This window comes from Plasmodium chabaudi (assembly GCF_900002335.3).
Source record: "Plasmodium chabaudi chabaudi strain AS genome assembly, chromosome: 7".
Classification (NCBI taxonomy): Eukaryota; Apicomplexa; class Aconoidasida; order Haemosporida; family Plasmodiidae; genus Plasmodium; species Plasmodium chabaudi.
The window spans coordinates 801,891-825,872 of NC_030107.2; the positions used below are offsets into that span (position 1 = coordinate 801,891).

The 23,982-nt window shown below is 23.8% G+C and overlaps 6 protein-coding genes across 6 annotated transcripts; 4 read left to right on the forward strand and 2 right to left on the reverse strand.

Moving 5' to 3' along the window:
- Positions 1-3,543: 3,543 nt before the first annotated feature.
- Positions 3,544-3,840, forward strand: PCHAS_0722000 (high mobility group protein B2, putative; the record flags this gene model as incomplete). Its single annotated transcript, XM_740699.1, has 1 exon — positions 3,544-3,840. The coding sequence occupies one exon, from the start codon at positions 3,544-3,546 to the stop codon at positions 3,838-3,840; it is 297 nt and encodes a 98-aa protein (XP_745792.1).
- A 963-nt stretch (positions 3,841-4,803) lies between these two features.
- PCHAS_0722100 (conserved Plasmodium protein, unknown function) lies at positions 4,804-5,081 on the reverse strand (the record flags this gene model as incomplete). Its single annotated transcript, XM_016797715.1, has 2 exons — positions 4,804-4,824; positions 4,938-5,081. 2 exons carry the CDS (start codon positions 5,079-5,081, stop codon positions 4,804-4,806), a joined length of 165 nt encoding a protein of 54 aa, XP_016653641.1.
- Positions 5,082-6,626: 1,545 nt separating this feature from the next.
- On the forward strand, positions 6,627-13,750 carry PCHAS_0722200 (rhoptry neck protein 5, putative; the record flags this gene model as incomplete). The annotated part of the gene is made up of 31 exons (XM_016797716.1): positions 6,627-6,687; positions 7,050-7,142; positions 7,234-7,347; positions 7,458-7,490; positions 7,663-7,689; positions 7,778-7,966; positions 8,091-8,150; positions 8,246-8,317; positions 8,411-8,476; positions 8,570-8,650; positions 8,766-8,888; positions 8,983-9,063; positions 9,205-9,327; positions 9,430-9,620; positions 9,714-10,083; positions 10,223-10,597; positions 10,712-11,080; positions 11,196-11,414; positions 11,500-11,574; positions 11,662-11,700; positions 11,821-11,853; positions 11,974-12,003; positions 12,140-12,172; positions 12,279-12,335; positions 12,433-12,477; positions 12,610-12,675; positions 12,820-12,894; positions 12,985-13,056; positions 13,227-13,289; positions 13,381-13,482; positions 13,638-13,750. The coding sequence occupies 31 exons, from the start codon at positions 6,627-6,629 to the stop codon at positions 13,748-13,750; spliced, it is 3,450 nt and encodes a 1,149-aa protein (XP_016653642.1).
- Positions 13,751-15,148: 1,398 nt separating this feature from the next.
- Positions 15,149-18,184, forward strand: PCHAS_0722300 (conserved protein, unknown function; the record flags this gene model as incomplete). Its single annotated transcript, XM_016797717.1, has 2 exons — positions 15,149-15,257; positions 15,471-18,184. 2 exons carry the CDS (start codon positions 15,149-15,151, stop codon positions 18,182-18,184), a joined length of 2,823 nt encoding a protein of 940 aa, XP_016653643.1.
- A 329-nt stretch (positions 18,185-18,513) lies between these two features.
- PCHAS_0722400 (histidine triad nucleotide-binding protein 1, putative) lies at positions 18,514-19,849 on the reverse strand (the record flags this gene model as incomplete). Its single annotated transcript, XM_016797718.1, has 6 exons — positions 18,514-18,651; positions 18,801-18,935; positions 19,023-19,075; positions 19,174-19,268; positions 19,512-19,617; positions 19,819-19,849. 6 exons carry the CDS (start codon positions 19,847-19,849, stop codon positions 18,514-18,516), a joined length of 558 nt encoding a protein of 185 aa, XP_016653644.1.
- Positions 19,850-20,517: 668 nt separating this feature from the next.
- Positions 20,518-22,557, forward strand: PCHAS_0722500 (phosphatase, putative; the record flags this gene model as incomplete). Its single annotated transcript, XM_016797719.1, has 2 exons — positions 20,518-22,104; positions 22,495-22,557. 2 exons carry the CDS (start codon positions 20,518-20,520, stop codon positions 22,555-22,557), a joined length of 1,650 nt encoding a protein of 549 aa, XP_016653645.1.
- Between the last annotated feature and the right edge of the window lie 1,425 nt (positions 22,558-23,982).

Below are 23,982 nucleotides of genomic sequence, written 5' to 3' on the forward strand. Positions count from 1 at the left end.
CGTACATGTAAAAATAATTGTATATAATTAAAATATCGATGTTGTTAGACTACAAAAAAAATTGAATAGAAAAATGTTTTTTAAATTTTTTAAAGTGGTACAAAAATGTATGCAAGTAATATATTTTTATCGCCTATGTTAGTATGTTATATATATTTTTTTCAAAATGATTTAGAGAAAATAATAACATCGACAAATATGTATAGGATCAGATAAAAATAATTTATATTCTAAATTGTTCTTCATATATTTCCTTTTCTAAATAGTTTTTAGTATCAAAGTTATTCTTACATATATTTTTTTTAACCTAGTACCGATAGCTATTAGTTATTTTATTATACCAATGTTGTATATTTTTTTTCAAAAAAAAATAAAAATTATGTATTATATATAAACACACAATGCATACAATTTTTTAGCATATTATAAATAAAATTATGTCTTTATTTTATTTTTATTTTTTTCGAATATATTTATGTACACCTAGGTCAAATTTTTATCAAAAATATTTCCTTCAAAAAATAGTTCATATAAGTTATACATATATACTACCATCGAAAATATATTAAAATACGATTTATAAATTAATGGGATATATCTAATTAATATCATTTATCACACCTTATTCAAAAAAAAATTATAATGCTATAGTTAAGTATGAACCATATACACTTTTTTTTTAAATTAACTGTGGCGAAATAATGTAAGTTCCTTACCCCCAAAAAATATATATAATAGCTGTTAAGTGGGTAATAAAAAAGAAAAGGAAAAAAAGACGGTTAATAAATGGTATTATAAGTACCACATTATTGTGCATTATGCACATGTTGGCTTATACCGAATGCACAGAAGAAAATAAATATAGGACGATAGTATATTATAATTGTCGTATTTTTTTCTTTAAAATAAAATTAAAGAAATATTTTTATCTTTTTTTTAAGCACCTATTTTAAAAGTGCATTATAATGACTTGTTTGTATTGTTGACATTTTTTAAAACTTGAATTATTTTAAACATTTCGTTAAATAAATTTCAAAAAAAATTTATATGTTTGTTTTAAAAATGTATTTCTTTCTCACATTAGAAACAAATTAATATTATCCATATTTTACAATTATATTTTTTTTTTAATTTATTCGAATAATTTTAATCTTCTTATTTATATAGATATGTTCAGATTGTTACAAATATGTAAATTATTTTATTTGCACAAGTATATGAAAAAAATATAAAACATATATTATGTGTATTTTTTTGTTTATTTAATTAATTTAATACGCCTTAACCAATTATTTTAATAATAAATTTTTTACATTCGAAAATGGGAAATTTATTTTTTATGTAATAAAGTTGGAAGAGGAGGGAAAAGCGTAAAAAAAATAATATAGTACATAAATAAAATGGAATATATAGTTTTACTATATATTAAAATGAGATTATCAACTTTTGTAAATAGTCATAAATAGGTCTATCATAAGAACAATGTTTTCATTTTTAATCATTATGAACAAGAAAAACGAGGTAATAAATAAATATGCAGCCGGTTATGCATGATATATATATTGCTACAAATAGCGCTCAGGGACATTTAAACTGATGCATATGCTAGCTGTATATAAAATGAGTTATACGATGTTATCAATCTAACTTTCATATACAGTGACTCCTGTGCGAAGAGTATGCATATATATGTATGTATAGAGCCTATAGCCAAGATATATTTTATTTTCTTGAAGCTACGCCAATAGCTGGATGAAGATTATTGGTTTGCAAAAATAAGATTTAGTAACAAACTTATATATTATACGTAAAAAAAAAATATACATATATATAACTACAAAAAAAGCAAATATATACCTAAAACATATAAATTGCTTTATCCAAGCCTCGAAAAAAAAAAATAATCAAATAAAAGATATCAAGTTTATAGAAAAACAAACCGTTATCTTTATAAATAAAATTTTTTTTGGAGGGGACCAAGTTTATTCATAATGATATTGAAAATGTTTTATAATATAATTATGCAATGCGAATAATTATATATGCTGTACTACTATTTTAATACGCATAATATATATGGCAAAATATATAAAATAAAAGAGGGATTAATTTTTGCGGTTTAAAATTGCTAAAAAATACATGCATAAAAAAAACGCGAAAATATATATATATAATAATTTGCCAGTTAAAAATTGCTTTAATATATTATTAAATGCATTTACTATAATATATAACGGTATAAATAATACGTAATTTGCCTGCAATTTTTAAAGCATAAAAATATATACAGTATTTATACGCCCTATAAAAAATATTGCTTGTGCATATAAAAACGCGTAAAAAATATGTACAGTATATATTATAATACGTAATACGTATTGTATGTACATAATATTATGAGTTAATTATATTATAATAAAAATTTAAGGCATAATTAATGGGTTATAAAAAGGGTATTATATTTTAAGTGTATATACAATTTAGGCATATAGCCTTTTAATAAAAAAAATATGCATATTATTTTTTTTTTTTTAACAGCCATACTATATTATTTATATGCATAAAAAAATATATATATCGTATATAACTATTGTATATACAATATATAGCATATAAAAAATATATAGAAAAAATATATATATAAAAAATATATATAAAAAATATATATAAAATATATATAAAATATATATAAAATATATATAAATTATATATATAATATATATTATTACGTATTTGTATAAAAATATGCAGTTAATTTTTTATATTTATATACTATAATTATTATTATATATAAAATATACAAATGCTTAGCTAAAAAATATACGCAAAAATAATATATAAAAATAATATGTTATATACAAAATAAATATATAATAGTCATAATATGTAATATAATTAAATTATATGTTAAAATTTTTGTTTTTTATATATAATTATTTTTGAAATAACTAAAAAAATATATTATAATATTACTCTATAATTAATATTATTATATTATACAACTTAATCTTTTCAATCTTTAATTTGGATACTTTATTATTTAAAATAAAAAAAAAACAAAAAGGTAAATATCAAAAAGGACCATATTATATTACATTATATTATCTTCTACATTAATTTATGACAATATTTATTTTATATTTTTGTTATTATAAATATATTATGCATGTAGCAACATACATACAACACTATGTAGTTATATAAAACCACAGCATGCTTGAATATATATATATACGGCATGAATATGCCTATTAATATATATTAATATATATGTACAATGCTTTGCTATTTATTGGTATAATGTAGAAGATTGTATGGATATATAATGCGAGCGCATATGCTCATTAGTATGTACGCTCTGCATATGTATACATATGTTTAACAATTTTGCCATACAATCTTCCTCATTGGCTAAGGAATGCATATTGTATTGTAGGGAGCGTGGCTGTATATGTCTTCTACATATTTATAAATTTGTTGCGTTTGCAGTGGCTATATATAGTATACATATTTTGTCATTTTTCAATTTATAGGGTAGGCAAAATGGCAACTAAAACACAAAAGAAAGTTATAAAGAAGCAAAACAAAAAGAAAAAAAAGGACCCATTAGCTCCAAAGAGAGCTTTGTCTGCTTATATGTTTTATGTCAAGGATAAAAGATTAGAAATAATTCAAGAAAGGCCAGAGCTAGCTAAAGAAGTTGCACAAGTAGGAAAATTAATTGGAGAAGCATGGGGACAATTAACTCCAGCTCAAAAAGCTCCATATGAAAAAAAAGCAGAATTAGATAAAGTTCGTTATTCAAAAGAAATAGAAGAATATAAAAAAACGAAGGAATAAATTTGTATCACCTTTATTATATCATCATTTGCCTATATATGTTTATTCATATACTTAAAAAAATATGTGTTTAAATATAATTTAGAGATTATTATGTTTTTTCTTTTTTATACAAAAAATTATATATAGATTTAAAATGCATAAGAATATATATAAAGTCTTTTGTATGTGATTTTTGTTTTTTTATTATTATAATTCAAGAATAAAAAATATGATTATATAAATTAAAAGTTTATGTCTCCATATGCACAACAAATATATATACTCGTAAAAATATGGACAATGTACTTGTTTGGATGGGTATATATGTATGCACGCTACACATACTTATATTGCTTTCATTATATTTAGATATTATTTAACTATTGTTTTATATTATTGTTATTGTTTTCTTTTCGTTTTTTATTACTAAATTGTGCATACGCTCTCAAAGTTTTTTTCACTTCAGCTTTTGTTTTTTTTAATTTGCATAAACATTAAAAAAACAACCAAAAAACGAAAAAAGAAAGAATTAGGCTATTTAAAAAACAAATTTTTTTAAGTATACATTTTGGAATGTCTAAAAAGTTTATTATAAATTAGTGTGGTATGTATATTTGCAATTGCCATAGCTTTTCTTTGTTTGCTATGTTTAAAAATGCCACTGCATTGGTTTGTGACAAAGCATAGTGGAAAGACGAGAAAGGGCTGGCTTATTGCATGCTTTACATTCACTTGGGCATGGTTTAAAAAACAAAAAAGTGCACTATTGTGTGGGCCTGTGCTTTTTCCATTTCTTTTTTAAAATAATCGTGATGAACTAGTGGATTGCTATTTGTTAGTGGGAAAGACTGACATATTTATCAGCCCACCTAAGAATATAACCTATTCATTTACTTATTTGTTTGGTTATTTGGCTCCTTTGGAATTTGTGCCTAAACATTTTAAATAACTGTGCCCAGCATGGAGGTCCATCTTTTGCATTTATTTCTTATCAATAGCAAACTAAAAAAGAGAAAAGAAGGTAAGATATAAAATATGTGGATGTGCCAATATGGGTAGTCAGATATACACACGTATGAACATGACATATCATATATTTGGCGATGAAAACTTACAATATCATTGAAACGATAATAAGTATAAATGGCTCCAGGTTTTAAAAATAATTCATAACTACAATATGTGGCTTCTACTCCCATAAAAAAAAGAAGAGCCCTTCGAATAATTGGCAAACAAACAGTCCCACAGCCATATGACATTTTGAAATATGATATGTTTTAAAAAATGAATATAATACTTATATATATAGATAGATAGAGAAATTTAAATATGATTTAAAATATATAATAAAGGAATAAACATATTTTTTATTACATTAAACGGAAAGATATTTATTAAATGTATATACTGCAAAAAAAAAAATAGCCTTTATCGAGAAAAAAAAAATAATATATGATTATTACTGTGAAAAAAAATGATATTTAATTTTAAACCAATACTAATTAAATAGTTTGAAAATATTAATTTTTCGAAACATGTTCGTTTCTGATATTTGTAATTTTACATATTTATTTCGTACTTATTTAATTTTGTATATTTGTTTATGTTAAATGATGATGTGTTATTATTTTTTTTTTCAGAAAATTCATCAATACTATATGCACATGTACATACTTTTTATTTCCCTCTAATTTTTTCCACTTTTTTTTTTAACTTATAATAAAGATATAAGAAATGTAAAGTCTTAACAATAGGGGAATAATAATATCACATAATTAATAGTTCTAATTACAGAGTAGTAATAATTAACAATCGTTCAAAATTGGGAATTCCTTTGAAATAGCAGAAAGGTTTTTTTTTTTTTTTTTTTTTTTGTAAAGCTGGTAAAATTCGCTAGCAAAGGACATAATAGGTTAGGAGTTATGAAAAAGGAAACATTTAAAATTAGAATACAGTTTTAATAAAAATAGTGTTGACAAATTTATGGGTAGACATATATAACTAACACATGAGGAAAAATAACTATATAGTTTTTTTTTATATTAGCATATATAAAATATAATTAACTTGTAAAATGGGTTGTATAATTTTTTTGTAAATTTGATGGTTGTCAAACATGTGTATGAAATGCAAAAAAATCAAGTGTGAAAGAATTTTTATTTCTGCCTAAAAGTGCATACATAACTTTTGTGTATGTTCTATTTAAAAATAAATATAAACATAAAAAAAATGAAAAAAATAACATAACAATATTTACATTTATTTAATGTACACATTTTAATAATTGGTTCAATGGAAATAAAACACTATTATGTAGTATGCAGAAATATATATATGTGCATACATTGTTTTTCCTTTTTGTTTAGTTAAGTTAAATAATATTTATTTATTTTGTTACAGCATTATATGTATATATTTGGTTTGTCAATAATTTGAAAGAAAAAACGAACGTAATTTACTACTGTATAATAAATGCATAGGACAGGAAATAATATTTTATAAAATTATAAAATTATATAATTAAAAAAAACGGCAACAATTTTTAGCCTTCATAAAATGGTGATAACACCACAAATAATTTATTGTTACTAAAAATTAAAAAGTTGTCTTTTTACTTTTAGACGATTTATAGAAAGGCATTCCCATTTGTTTGTACATTTGTTTTAGTTTTGTTTTGGTTTTGTTTTGTTTTTTTTTTATTTTTTAATATTTATGATATAATACCATTTTCGATTTGTGCGATTTGATTTGGTGTTTTAGCTTGACTTTATTTTTTTTTATAATATATTTTTTTATACTACAAAATGATGAAGTTAAGCATACTAATTTATTTGGTGGCATTTTATTATGCCTCGGAAGCAAATGGTAAACAAAAAAAGAAAAAAAAAAAATTGGACAAAATGAAGGAGGAGGGAAAAGTACAACCTAACACATACCCAAAGTGCACCCCCCATGATGTTTTTGTGTGCCCCTATAAAAATGTTGACTATTTTTGATATGACTAATTATTTGATATAGTGTGGGTATTAGTAGGATTGTATTGATGGGGGTGCATACAATGGGAAATGAAAAACAAATAAATAGATAGATATAGAACAAACGTACTTAGACTCGCCTCTCGAAATGTTTCCCTTACTAAATTGGCAAAAAAAAATAAACAAAAATTTACCTATTCCCAAAAACATGCACATAATCATTTTATTTTACTTTATTTTGTGTCGTTTTAGGAAAATTGCATGATGTTTTGGTGCCAAAGAATCTTCCATTAATCAAGAATTTTCACAAAAATGATGGCAAATTGAAGAATGATAATAAAAACAGTAATAAAAATATGCATATTATTTTATCATACATTTTTATCATATTTTTCCATTTCAACATGGTTGATTTTTTTTATTTTTTTTTGAATAGGCTTTGATAATTATGAAAAAAAAATGCTTAGTGACTCAGGTTCTATTAATGTAATGTTTGATCCAAGGATGAAAAAAGTTGTACCTTCAAAGATGCGCAAGCAACATGTTGTAGGTTAGTTTAAAGAGACAAGATAAAGAATGTCAATAAAATTTGAAAGAAGTTTGTTATAATATACATACATATGCAACCAACTTATTATTATTATTATTTTTTATTTACAGGAGGGTTTGCTCAAAATACTGTAGATCAATCAGGTATAATCTAAGTCTAATTTAAACAGAAAAAAAAAGACATAAAGAATATATTCATAAAATGTTTAAAAATGTTATTAGATATATTAGTGTGTATTTTACTAATTTATTATTATTTTTTCATTTATTTTTTTTTGTTCCATTATCCAAATTTTGTATTTATCACTATGAGCAGATGTTGAAATGGGAAAATATGAAACAGGTAAAAAAAGGCGAAGCGTCATTATTACTTTTGCAAAAGTTTGAATCATTTTCGCATACCTCAATTTTTTTTTTTTTTTTTTTTATAGCACTACGATTTGTTGAAAATATGAATAATCAAATGTTAGTCTTGGCAAAAGAAATTAATTCTGCATTGGAAAATGAAAAGTATATCGCATTGGAAGGATATAACAGATTGTCCTCTATAATGAAAGAGCCTCTTGCAACTATGTATTCCCTTGATTCGCTAAAAAATGCTACCACTATAGACTTTTCAAGTAATTAAAAATATGCATGCACAATGTTTTCAACTGCTTCATACTTTTGGAACGTGCACATCTTAACACACCATTGTATGCATTACAACCATAATGATATCTCATTTCTTTGCAATTATTACAGAATATGACACTGATTGGTATGCTAATGCCACGATGAAAGACAAATATGAGGCTGCTAAACGTGAGAAAAACAAAAAAAATACAACATAATTATATATACTCAAAACAACATGCATTATATACCCAATTTGATGAATAATTTTTTTTTTATCCTAGATTTACAAGCCACCATTGAAAAATTTTTCAAAACTTCAAATACAAAAAAAAGCGTTAGTGAAAAAAAAATAAGTAAGTTGAAATTTTTTTTTTTACCTTGCCTGTTCAGGTTATTTTAAAAATATATTGTCTTATACATATTATTTTTTTATTTTTTTGGGGTAGATGAAAATATTAAACAACTTGAAACAGATTTATTAATCCAACGTTTTGTTATGGACAATTCCAATGGTATTATTAGATTAATTTTTCAAAAAACAAAACAAAATAAATTACATATATTTCGATAATAATTATTAATATGGTTAATAATTTTTTGTTTAGCTTCAATGTTGTTAAAAAAATATGAAGATAATGGCAATAAGTATTTGGCACCTTGGTATACCGATGTGTGCAATCAATTAGGTTAGTAAATATGCAAATATATAAATAATTTGCTGCTTAGTTTGTTTAAAAATAAATTATTATTTATATATAAAAGTAAATAAACATATTTGACAAATTTTTAAAACCTTTTTAGGTCATCCAATTTTAAGTTACGTATTTGAAGGCACCTATAAGCATTCTGTAAACAACAGTTTAGAGTTTTTCAAAAAATATGTTCCAAAATTAACAACCAAAATAACGAAAATGGTTGAAAATGGTACTCATCTATTTTTTTTATTTTTTCTAACTCGTTTATACTTACATTGTCATCTGTACAATTCGTAATGTTTTTATTTTTTTCCATTTTTTAGGACATATAATATTAGTAGACCGAATGTTTCAACACTCTTTGGATACATTTAAAAATAAAGTTTCAACTCTTATGAATACAAGTAAAAAAACAAAAAATATATAGTTTACATTAACAAATAAGCGAGGATTATAAAAAATTTCAATTCCTTTTCAAGCATAATTAAATATGTAGCATTTAAAACATCATGCATATGGTTAATATTTGTTTTTTATTTTTTCAGAAGTTGGATTTACAGACATGTGTTCGAAAAAATGCTTTGAGGATACCGTAGAAGAAAAATACAAAATCGATAAATATGATATTGTACTTAATCCACAAAATACTAAACAAAGAAGAGGAGATTGTAATATATAAATATGATCATATTTTAATTTTTACCTACTTATTTTTATTTTCGTTTTAACGAAACTAATTTATAATTTTATTTTCTTTCCTTCCTTTTTAGTAACAAGAATGATCCTTTACTATTACAAAGACACAATAAACAATATCGAAGCCATTGCAGATATTACTTTAATTATGCTTCTTCATTTAAGTTCCTCTGCAAAAACAATCGAGGCTGGGCATTTAGATATAGATATAACGCAAACATCAAATAAAAAAAATCTGATGCTTTTAGCTGGTGAAGGCGATAAGGTAATTATAGTACTTATAGGATAGTGTAATTTGTCTTCCCCTTTTATGGATTCGTTTTTCACATTTTTTTATTTTTCCTTTTTTGTTATTCAGAAATCTAAACGTAATTTATTTCGAATTGCACCCTACAAATTTTTCCGAGATCCACAAGACGAATCATATACAGCATCCATATTTGCAATTGATGATATTATGAAAACATGTTCTTTATCTAAAAAATTTAAAAATTATAATTATTTATATGAAAAAACTAAAGGATTATGGGATGAAATTCAAACTCTTTATTCTGCATCATATGGATTTGTTCCCTCTAAAAAGATTAAAGCACAATCTTTTATTGCATCAAAAATTAGAAATGTTGGATTTCTTTTTAAATGGCTTAACACTAATGACATATCATCGACTAACGCAAACTTTTTAGTTAAAAACTACTCCCCCTTAGCATCTCTCAGTTTGCAATTAAGTGAGTTACGAAAAGGGAATATAAGCGATGCATAGTGTTGTGGCAGTCGATTAGATACGCAGTTATGCATTTTCATTTTTTTCATTTTTTTCATCTTTTTATGTATTTTCTTTTTTTTCCACTTTTTTCCACTTTTTAGCATTTTTCATAAATACCATGATAGAGCAATATGAGTCCAGCTTTTTAGGAAACTTTTCATCGGCATTAAAAAAAGTATTTACATTGGGTAAAAGTGGAGCTAACCCTAAAAATTATAGCGATTTAATTAGTTTTTCAGAAACAGATTATTTATTAAGAACCAAAAAAGCTGATGCTGTTCAAAGAATAATAAATCAGACAATTAAAGTCTTAAAGAAAAAGTTTTTTTCTGCTGAATTTACTCCTACATTATTTGCTCAATATGTTTCATTATTTTTATCTTTATGGGTATTTGAAGGACAAAAAGACATTTCAATGAACAATCCAAATATTTCAAGATTTAAAAAATTATTTTTCTTATCATTTTTAGTTCACAGTAAGTTATTTATCAATATGCACTTGATTGCTTTATCGATTGTTTGACGATGTTACACTATTTTTTCCCACTTATTACACAATTTTCTTATTAATTTGTTTTAATCTTTATCAGAATCTGGAATTGTTGAGAAAGCAACTGAAATCGTATGTAAAAATTGTCAACACAAAACAAAAAAAATTGTTTTAGGATGTATAGATGATTATGGAGGAAAGGATAAAACAAAAATTTTAGGGCTATTTACTAGAAAATGCAAACCAACTATTGTTCCTATTAATAAAAGAAGTGTACGTAAAATTTTGAAGGTTCTTATGACTACATTAACTGACCCACTTGATATTTTAAAAATAGCTGCTGATTTAGCTACAAGATGTAAATATTATAATGATGCTGCTCCAAATTCGAAAAAAAAACATAAAGAAAATTATGATCTGTTTGTAAAATCAGAATTATCTCTTAGACACACATGTGCTGTAGTTACAAGTATGTTTTTTTTATAAAAAACGTTTAAGTATTTTTAGTGGGTATTCAGCATTACACTATATTATGTACATATATTTTGGTGTAACAAATGTATTACTTATTTTTTTTTTTGCAGGAAAATTAGTTCAAAAGTCAATAAAACGAGTATCCAGACTTAAAGACTTTAGTGAAGCTCCAAATATTATAGAACAGACATTAGACAGTGTCCAATATTTAAAAATGAGAAATCATAGAGACCCAGATAGCACCTTTACTGTCCTTTGTCCTTTTATGCAAGGAACTGACAAACATATCAGAGATTTAGAACGCAGCCAAATTATTTCCTATGTTTTGAGTAATAAAAAAAATATTTCTTAACCGTTCATAAAAAAAATGTACAAAAACAAATTCATTACTATTACATTATTTTTTTTTAACAGAAAATGTGGGAATTTCCAATATAATTAAGGGAAAAATACATAACATATTCAGCAAAAATATTAACATGAGAGAAGGTAATTTTAAAATTCCTACACAATAAGCAACCATATTAGCTAATCAGTTTTACATGTTTTTTATTTACAACTTATTTTTATGTACAGGATTGAAATCAGACAGTGTTGTTACTATAAAAGTTGGAGGTAATAATAGAACAAAATTCGATAATATAAACTATTATAAATTAAAATAGCAACATATATTAGCAAACTACTATTTCACACATTTGCACACATTGCTCATTCTTTTTTCTTCTCATTTAGGCCGTAAATTTAATGGAAGCCTATTCGTTGGAGGTAAATATATTCACATTTGTTCGTTGATCATATACCATTATTTTTTTGCTTATGCCACCTTTCCATTTATTTCATATTCATTCTTTCACTCACCCATTTATTTATTTTTTCCATTTATAGGATACCACTTGAACGTCAATGATATCGAACGTATGGACACCAAAAAATATTTTTTTGTCTTTTAAAAAGAGAAAAGGAAACACACAATTTGCATATATGCGAACAAAATTAATATATTTGCAAATGGACATTCCTTATATATCTATCTTTATCTTTTTTTTTGCAGAAAATGCCTTACATATCGGATTATCCAAATCAAGTAATTTTTTTCACAACCTGTTTAGCTAGCTATTTTACATTTTTTTTTTCATATGGCTAGTTTTTTTTTTGTTAATAAAATGTGTATATCATTTTTTTACCTATAGGAAAAGTATATGATGGATCTAAGTTTGTGGATGAATTAGAAATATTAAAAGAAGATGGTAATAAAAATTTATATGCTTAAAAACCATTTATTTAGAAAATTAACATTTGGAGAATTATTACTCATTTGTTATTATTACTTATTCTTTTTTTTAGGAATCAAAGATATTATAATGAAGGGAATAGACGAGGATAACGAAAGTAATAACAATTATATGTTTGAATATAATTCATGAAGAAAATGAATTTTAAATATATTTATATTAATATTGGTGTTTTATTTATTTTTTTCGATAATTTTTTCAAATAATTTATATTATTTCATTACTATAGGATTATATGTCCTTTCAAACGGAGAAAAAATATCTGAATTTGAATATGCCAAAGAAAATCCAAATGGTAAATTTGCATGCCAATTATATAATAAAATATGTAGCATTTTATGTCTATGATTTTGGATGGATGTAAAGTTATATATGTTTGTATATGGTTGTATATATTGGACATATAATTTGATATATATTTTATTCTTTTATTTATCAGCTAATATCATAATCTTCGACGGAAATAACTATATTTCTTCTTATGCTCTTCGTGAAATTGGACTTGAAGCAGAAAGTATGTTACTAAATCAGCCATAGCCTTTAACTATACTATATGTTGATTATAATATATATAATTCAATACTATTTATTTGTTCGTTTTTAGGAATTGTATGGGCTGGAAATAATGTAGGATGGGCTGCAGAATTTGCTCTAGGAAATATCTCTGATCGTCCAAGTAAATATACATTTATGAAAGATTAAGCATACATATTCAAATTAAAGAAATTTCAACTTTAATTTAAAAAAATATGAACAAGTCATAATATAATGTCAATTAGTAATATAGCTATTAAAAAAATAGGCATAATGGAAAACAAATATTATTTTGTTTCTTCTTTTTTGCAGTTCCAATATTTGACGGATCAGCATGGATACTTCTTGATAAGTTGTCTATCAAAAATATATTAGGTTATAAATTAAAACAATAAGAATATTCATTGAAAAAATAATATAAATAATATATATATTGTCCGTATTTACTAATATTTTTTATTTATAGGTAATTTCTTGCCAAAAAATGTAAATGGAAATCTATTAGCAAAGGATATCAACTTTACTATATTGAATAAAGATGGAAAAGCAATATTAAAGAACACAATGCGTAAGAATAAATAAATGATTATGCTTACTCATGAAATATTACTTTTATTTATTTGCTTTAGCCCAATACATTGCCTCCATTTCATCATGGCGTGACGTGGGAGAAAAGTTGTTAATATTTCTATGTATATCATTAATTTTACTTTTTTTTTGCAGCCATTGTAAATTTGAAAAACGCAACCTTTACACTTAGTGGAGTATTAAATTTTGTTATAAAGGCTGAAAAGGGAAATGACAATGAAATTATTGTTCATACAAGAATACCATAAAATTGAAAGACATTTACTTTTTTAATTGATAAAATTTTATTTGGCATTAAAAGACTAATATGATAATTAATTTTTATGGTTTCTCTCCCGTTTCCCAAAATAATAACAAATACAATTGAAAACAAAAAAAAAATAACCTTCACACAAATGTATTATATGTATAGAAGATATTGTATATATAGAATGAATGAGACAGTATTTATATTAAAATGATATTCGTTATAATTTTGACCATTTTTTTAATAATTAATTTATCTTAGGATATAAAAATAAGCAAACATATATATGTATGTGGTTGTGTGTGTATGACTGTTGTATTATTTTTCTTTTTTTAATTTTCTTTGCACACTCATATCGATATATATTTATTTGTATTTACTTTCTTTTTGTGATTTTTAATTTTTAGTTTTTAAAATTTAAGGGAATATTTTCCCCTTTAGCATTTTAAAATAGTTTTTTTTATCATATTGTGTTATCTTCAGTTTTACAATACATATTATGTATATAAATTATATTCTTTTTTTTAATCTTTTTAAGTATTTTTCATTATTATTTTCTTTTCGTGTTTTTATTTCAATGTTTTTAAGTATTTTTTTACTGAACACAAATTATAAAAATGGAAGTTTCATAGTCTGTTTTTTTTGTATATATTTGTTTGAACAAATAAAAAAAAATATATATGTATATAGAATAAGACAACATTATCTCATTTCACTATAAAAAGAGAAATATATACATTATGTATATGTTGAAATATGTCTAATTTCTTATTTAAATTTAACTTATAATTTTGAAAATGTAGAACTATATGGATGGAGAAAAATTTACACAAACTATTATGAAGGAAAAAAAAAAATAGTTAGCTAAAACGACTTTTTCCTATATTAAATTTATATAAAAAATAAAATGCGAATAATTTTTTCGCATACAGCTATTTTTTTTACTTTTTATATGAACAATTCAGAATTTTATGTACATATGTAATATATGTACATACAATATTATATAATATTTATTATTATTATTTATTTTTAATTTTTTTTTAAGTGCACATAAAAGCATGAAGAATATTTAAAGGGGAAAACGCAAAAGAGAGGTTAATAAATTTTTTATACACATAAAAAACGTATAGGTGTAAAAAAGGTTGCAATTTATTTGTGTTACCCAAATATACAATATATATATATATATATAATGTTTTATTAATTATATAGGTTAACGTTAATTTTTGGCAATATATAGAAATAGAATTAATTTTTTGTTTTTTTTTAAATGTTTTAAAAATAACTTTTATAGACACAACGAACGCTTTTAAATTATTTCATTTAGTTGTGGTTTTACTTATTTTTTTTTGTCTTTTTTTTTATTTTATTTTGAAATGTTTATGACGGAAAAAAAATGAGTTCAAAACCGCCTGTACCATTGGGAAAAAAAAATGGTGGATTTCCAAAGCTAGCGAAGCCTTTTACAAAATCTATGTTATTTAAAATTAAAGGAAAATTTTCAGGTAATGTATCGCAAAAAATATGCACATTTTTTAGTTTCATCAGTTTGATATGTATATATGTCTATTGCACTTATTTTTTTGAATTTATATTTTTGTGTGTAAACTGATTGGTAAAATAGCTGTCCAGTTTGCTAACTACCCATCCTAATCGTATATATGTAACGAATAAATCTATCTTTGCATTATTTGTTTTTTTTTTATATCCTTGGTTAGATGATGCACGAAAAAGTAAAACTATGGAAAATGTTAATAGTAAAAATAGTAGTGACAAAATTGAAGAGTCCCTAAAAACAGAGTCAGAAGAATTGAAGTCTAAAGCCATGAAACCAAAATTAAAGGTTCCCGATTTAAAATTTAAATCACTAAGTCCTAAATCCAAAAATCTTTCCCCTATGATAAAAAGATTGAAAACAAAACCAAAATTAATGGATACAAAAGAAACAGAAACTAAATTAAAAAAATCTTTACCATTAATTAAATCTGTTGAAACGAAAGAGAATGATGGTGATACACCAAAGGAAGTAGAGGGGGCTAAATCCCCAAAATTTGTGAAAATTTCTAAATTTCCTAAATTTGAAAAATCTTTAAAACCGATGTTAAAAAGTTTAGTTCAAAAAAATGGGGAACAAAGTCATCCACCAATGGACGAAGAAAAAAAAACTCTGAATGATAGAGAAAATTTTAGTCAAAATAAATATTATAATAATGTGAATTTGTTAAATTCAATAAAAAATAAAAATTTCAGTTTATCAAAAACGAAAAGCATTGAAAATGATGAAGAAAAAAGTAATCCAATTTTAAAAAAATATACACATTCCTTTTCAAAGGATAAAACAGAAAATACTATTGAAGATAGTAAGAAAAGTCATCCTACAGAAAAACTTGGAAAAAATGTTGTATTAAAAAAGGGGTTTAAAATGATGTTTAAAGCAAAGAAGGCTAGCTTTAATAATAATTTGAGTAAAGAATTGCATGATCAAAAAGAAAATGAATCTATTGGCACAGATCAAGCTGAATCTGACAAAATACATATTAACAACAAAGATAGTGATAATAATAATGGGAATAAAAATAATACATTGGATAGTGTAGAAAATAAATCAAAACAAGTTGGACCTTTAACAACATATACAGAAAGTGAACTACTTAAAAATAATAATTATATGAATGCATTTTCGAGAATTGATGGAAATTATATCGGTAAGGTCACTGGTCCACCTGTTACCCCCTTATCTATGTCCGATAAAATTCCACAAAATGAAAATGATCAAAAATATGAGCATAATCAAGAAAACAATATCGATGAGACATCTAAAAATAATAATCACTTTATGAACAACCAATTATATGCCTCGAATTTTCCCATTTTTCTTGATCCAAGTAACATAAATTGGAATAATACAAATCCGATGAATGTTCCATTTATATTTTATCCAGGAATTGGTTGTTATGCGCCTGTATTTGCTGATGGCATTTGTTCGTATATTCCTATGACGGATGAGGGTCATAACAATTTAAGTAATAATAAAAAGGAAGATATAATAGATAATCAAAATGGGGATAAAGAAAGAACAAATATTTCTAATAAAAATAAAGATAAAGGAATGATAGCAGGGGGTCATTTAAAACCTCTGCAATTTAGGAATGGAGCGGAATGGAGTAGTGAAGATGAGAAACTGTTAAATAGTGATGTAGCTATTTATGAAGGAATGGAAAGAAAAAGTAAAAAAAAAGAAAAAGGTAAAGGAAAAACAAAAGAACGATATATTGGTGATTCAAAATGGTATGATATAGAACATAAATTAAATAACTGTAGAGGTGTAATCGAAAATGATAATAATAAGTCTACCAAAAAAAAAAAAAAAAAAAATAGTGATACAACTGTGAATGTAAGTTGTGAAAGTGATACGAAATATAGTAATTGTGAAGATGGGTTTTCATCAAGTTTTGAAAAAACAGATTTAGAAGGTGAGACAAAAAACGATGCATATAGCGAATCAAGCAGTGATGGACATAAAAAATATTATAAACGTTCAAAAAGGAGAAGTAGTAGTAAAAAAAAAAGTTCGAATAAATTTTTAGAAGACGAATATGATTTCAATTTTGATGATTTATATAAAAATTATAAAATCGAATATTTAAATGATAAGCTAAAATGGGCAAATGAATATCTTAAAAAAAAAAAGGAATATGAAAAAAGTGATAGTGATAATGATGTGGTTGGAAAAGATAGTAAAGACTCAAATATAAGAAATCGATCTTTAAAAAAATCGAATATGAAAAATATTGTAAAGGGGAAGAAAGAGAATGAGAAACGGCTAGATGATATAGCTCATTTATTTTTACCTCCTCCAAAAAAACATGAAAATTTATTTGATTTATCTTTAAATTTTTCAAAAGTTGATGATAGTGATAAGGATGATATAATTAATATGCTTTTTTTATGTCGAGATTTAGAAAAAGTAATTGAAGAACAACATTGTATTCTTGATATGTTAGACAACGATTTAGCTGAAGTAAACAATTCATTAAGGTTGCCACCAAATTGGGATAATATTCACAATTTTGAAATATTGCAAGAGCATATACTAAATGAAAATAATGAAGATCCTGAAAATGCTAATTACAATTCTTTGAATGATTATGATGGAAAACATAATAATGGTTTGGTTTTAAATAATGTTCCTTTATTTATAAAGGGTAAAGTTTCTTTGGTTCCAAAAAATTTAAATAAATTTTTTGATAATACCGAGAAAGCACCCCAAACGGGGCAAACGTCTCAAAATAATGGTGCCATTATAAATAAAAAACCAGAGACCACATATTCTACGCCTTCAGAAACAAATAAATCGACAAGTAAATATATGCCAAAATATGTAAAGGCTCGAGTAAAGGCGAAGGTCCCATTATTATTAAAGGGAGGGTAAACCCAGATAAATACAGAGCTGTATACACACACATTTTTGCATGCATTTTATGTTTTTCTTTTTAATAGTTATATAATTGTTAATTTGTATTTTACTATTTGTTCAGTTTTTTAATTTTGATCATCATAAATCAATTGGCATAAACATTAACTATTTTCCTTTGTAAATAAAGAAAAAATAACAGCAATAAAAATGAAAAAATAAGATTAATAAAATAGATAAGACTATACATTTTGTGATCTCATTTTGGGTCTACGTTTTTATTTTCCATTTAATATTAGCAAGGTTGTTTAATAAATTCAATGGTATTTTGTTGCATTTTTTTTATTTTATCCTGGGGGCCATTTCATTTGTCGTTTTGCCAAAATATGTAAATGGAGATAATAAACAGATTGGCAAGCTTCAGGTCCATTGTTTACAACCAGACGGAAATCTCCTAAATTATTTCTTCTCACAATTTCTGAAACCTTTTAAAAATAATATAAAAAGAGGAATGAATATATTTTTTTTATTGAAAAAATTGTGTGCAAATTTGTATATCGGAAAAAAATATGAACTGTTCATAATATATAAACAAAGCTAGCCAAATAAATGATGTTAAAAAAAAAAAACATACTGCCCACATTAGGTGACCAAGTATTTCTTTATGTTTTTCTTCGGCTTTACTAAGTCTTGTTAAACCGTCTCTCATTTTTGGAATAACTAATATGTGTACAGGTGCTTGAGGGTTGATATCGTTAAAAGCGAGAACCTATAAAAAATGAAAATATGCCAATGTTTTAATTGTATAATTTTTTTTATTTTTTGTGTAATATATATATGTCATTTGGTGAGTTACTTTATCATCTTCGTATACGATATCTGCTTTTATCTCCTTTCTCACAATTTTTCCTGGAAAGAAATGAAAAGTATATGTATAATACAGGGCCCAGCAAGGCATATATATTGTGCATATACTGTGCGCATATTATGTATAATGTAAACCGTACCAAAAACTGAATCTCCATTTTCATCTTTCCCTGCAGCTGCAATTGCTCTTTCTTCTTCATCAGCCATTCTCATAAGCCTTTTGTTGGCCACGCTTCTATAAATTCAAAAAATAGTTTTTACATTAAGTGTATATATGCACAGTATTAATATGAATTGCCCAAATAGTATAGACTCATTGTTTTGATAACTTAAAATGTGTGTAAAGGAAAGAAATTATGTTGATTTTTCGAAAAAAGTTGTATTTAAAATGGATAGAGATAAACCAAAAGTATATGCAAACAAATCATAATATTTTGAAAGTATAACAATGTGAATATTTTTTTATTTTAAGTATTACGTAAGATATTTGTTTTTATAAACAATATGAGTTAAACAATTAAATGCAGCGTTTTTTATATTATTTCCAATAAATCCAAAACCAGGTGTCATTAAATCTAGGTATACTATAAAAAATATAAAACAATCAAGTATGGTACTGTATATTAAAAGGTTAAAGGGAACAACCACCATTCAGAATGCATATATAATACATGACCATGCAATATGTTTATAGAACTGTATATCATAATGCATAAATTTTTATGCTTTCTATAAGGTATTTATACTATTTTACATTTTTGTATTTTCCCAATTCAGTTACTTACTTAGATAGGCTAAAATGAGTTTAAGCCTCATATAAAATATATATTATGTTTGTTAATAAAAATGTGAATATATATTTTTATATTCTTATAATTTTTTTTTATAAAACCTTTGGTTTTTTCTTTTCATTTTATTTTTTTTTCTAAAATTTTAAATTAAAAATATGGTTATTTTTATGCGTATTATTCTACATTTTTATCGATGCACCAAAGTAATAAATAGAAGTTAATATATGTATCAATTTTTTTTTCTTTCTCCTTATAATTAAAAAAAATAATAAACATAAAAAAAAAGTATGTATAGCAAGTTAAATAAGATACTGCTATTTTTCACTTTCCAGTGTTACTCATAGAAAAGAGTATTTTATGTTTACTGATGTTTGAATTCAAAGAGATAAATGTCGTTTGTTTTTTATATGTTCCTTGTTTGTTCAGTTGTTTTATGCGTTTTATTTGTTATTATTTTTTTTTCAATTATTTTGGCTGTAAAATGTTCATTTTTTAACCTGACCTGTTCATATTTTTTTAGTTGTATTACACAAAATTTAGCTAGTTTGTTTCAAATTTTTTATGAAATTTTGCCGAAAATTCAAATTCAATAGACAAGTGGGGTAACTAAAAAAAAGCCGGGCGAATCAGGGTAAAATAATAACTAGATAGGTATTAGGTATATGTCGAATTGGTTCCATATAGTGGAATAAAATGTCCGTTGTGGCAAATTCAAGCAGTCCTATGAAAATAAAAAGATCAGTATGTGTAAAATATTTAAAATTTTTATATTATTTAAAAAATTGTAATTTAGAAAAACAATGGAATAGATATTATTGCTGTGTTTTTAAAACAGCTTTGGATGAAAATATTACAATAAAACGGCTAGCTGAAAGAAAATATTTAAATAAAATAAAGTTAATAAAAAATAAAGAAATACGATATAATAAATTATTGTCTTATTTAGTATCAAAACCAATAAAGCTATCATCATTTGATTTTAATGATACATTAGTTAATACCAAGAATGGGAAACATAGTAATAATATATTATTCGATAAAAATATTTTTAAATCTCTTTTTAATTTGTTAAATACCCGAAATTATCAAATCGTTATTTTTTCAAACCAAACAAATGTATCATCCTGCGTTCATGATTACGACAATCTAAAGTATAATAAGTTGCCAAATTTTTTTTCAAAAATACGTGATTTTAAAAAATCGCTAGCTTATTTTAATTCTTTATTCATTTCAGAAAACCAAAAAAAATGTAAACAAATTAAAAGGCCCGATAATATACAAACTAATCTCTTCCCTTTTTCATCAACCTCTCCGTTACTATGGGATAATAATAAGAGCCAAGAAAATTATCAGAATTTTCCCCCACCAAATGAAACAAGCATATTTATGCACATATTGAAAGCGCAATCAAAACATAATGATTGTTACACTTATTTGGTAAGAAAATATTTTGATCGTTTTTTCAGCTCATCCCATGTACATAATTACAAAGAGAAAAAAAAAAAAATATATATATTCCCCAAGAATAATAGACATGTATTAACAGAAACATGTATTAACAACTCAAATTTAAGAAGACAAAAAAAAAATAAAATAAGGAACTATAAAAGTTGCATTCGCTCTAAAATAGTGTTAAATTGTAACAGTTTGAATTATTTTTTTTCGTTGGGAAAATGTGAAATCAGTGAAATAGACATGTACAGTAAACCAGAAATAGGACAGTACTGTTTATATATGTGCATCGAAGGAATAAAATATTTAATTATTTTAAAATATTATTTTAATGATTTTTATAAATTTATTGAAAATAATATGAATATGATAACAAATGAAGATTTAAAAGATTTTATAAAACTAAGTATCGATATATTTAATTCAGAAGAAATTTGTATATTAACAAAAAATATAAAAAAACGTAACTATTTAAATATTAATAAGTTGGCATTAAAAATATTAGACACATATATAAATACAATTATACATAAAAATGAAAAATATATTTTATTAAAAGAAAAACATAAAGATGATATTCAATTTATAGAATTTTTTTTGTGTGATCAAATTTATAATCCTTCAACCAATATGGATGAAAAAATTTTATTTAATAAATTAAATAATAATGATTTTTTAAAACATTTACTTTTTTGGTTAGTATATAAAAATAAAATAATCAGAAAATTAACTAATCACTTTTCCAGTTTGCTACTTAATTTTAGACATAGTTTTTATGTGGGAAACAACGTAGGTCGAAGTTTCGATATATCCGATGTAGACTTAAAGGTATGCATGTACAGGCATATGCCCATATATTATATCTATATATTTTATTTAATAAGGGCCATGTTTAACATTTTTTTTATGCATATAATTACTATTGAAATTATGGCTAGCTGAAATATGTGGAATGACAAAAAAAAAAAAATCATATTATACCTTGCATGTGCAGGAAAAAAACACAAATAGCTAGTATAATGGCATAAAATTATTGTCTATTCATATATTTTTTGTTATAATAAAAAAAAATATTTTATACACATATATGCGTTTATGTTTTATTTCTCTATTTGTTGTGATATATTGAAAACATGTGCCTAAAAATGAATTAAGTTAGTATTGTTACAATTGTATATGCATACTAATATGTGTATGTATTGTTATATTTTTTTTTAGTTTTCACAAAATATTGGAATTAAGAGTTACGCGGATACATGGTTTCAACAATTCAATGAGTAAAAGAGAAATAAATAAACCGATATACGAAGGAGGAGAAAACCTTTTCGAATATGTTCGATTTTTCAAAATTTTTTTTTTTTTTTTGTTTTTATTATGCATAATATAGAAATATATGCCCATATAACACTTTCGTTTTATATTATTCCATTTTAATTGGGGTATTTCCCTTTCTTAATATGTACACGATTTCTTTTTCTTTAATTCATATAGACTTCATAACTATTTATGCATTTTTAAAACCATTAACTGGAAATAACTTAAATGATGACCATAAATAGGCATACATAAATATTTCGTTTTTAAGAGTGGTGTACGTAAAATAAACATATAGAAAAATGTCAAATGAAATATATTATATATAAAGCATACAAATACTTACGTAATAAAGTAAAAATATTGTACATCCATAGGATATTTACACTGTCCTTAAAATATAAAATACGGAGTACAATTATTATTATATATGGACTAGTACTTTTTTAATAGAAAAAGTACACGAATATAATTATAGTAAAATATTATGTTTTTATATTTATTTTTATGGATATTATTCTTTTTTTGTTTCAAATAATTTCATTTAAAACAATTTATAATTATTATATTTTAATGTAGAATGTATATGGCCCCGCGTATTAAATTCTATGTATTATAATTGCAAGGTAAAAAATAATTTTCAATCAAGCATACAAAAAAATATACGATAAAATACGGGGAATAATTTGTGTGGCTAGTACTTATTTTATGCTAGTTATTTTATAATTTTTTAAGATTTATTTTATTATTTTGTATAAGTGTTTGAAATATTTTCTAGATTTTATGATAATTATTTCATATATTTTATTTTTTTTTATACATTTTAAATGATTTATATATATTTTTTTCTTCGTTGTTTAATTTTTTTCCTATTATTTTCTTATATTTTCCTACCGTTTTCTTATTGTTTCTTACATTTTTATACAATTTTCCGTTTTTTGTATTTTTGTTGATATAATTACGTAGGAAATGAATATATCAAATAAGTTTTCCTACTTTATATAATCAACTTACTAATTTATAAATATATTTTCCATGTTTATATAAATTCATGTTATGTTTCCTCTTTATGGTATTAGTATTTCCAGAAAAAAAGGAATAGAAATGCTTTGTATTTTGAGGTGATGTTATTCGTTACTTGTTTGTTAATTAGCTTATATCATTTAATTCATATAAATATAATTACCTATTAATATATTTATAAGTTCATATTGTATATATGTGGGTATATGTATATATAATATATACCTCCCTTGTCATATTCAAGCATATAGATATATATATACATATATTTATATATGCCATAATAAGTAGTATATACAAGGGTGTGTAATGTTTTTATGAGTATACCTGTTTGTTATAAGAAGTTAGAAAAATAGGAAGGCTATATAA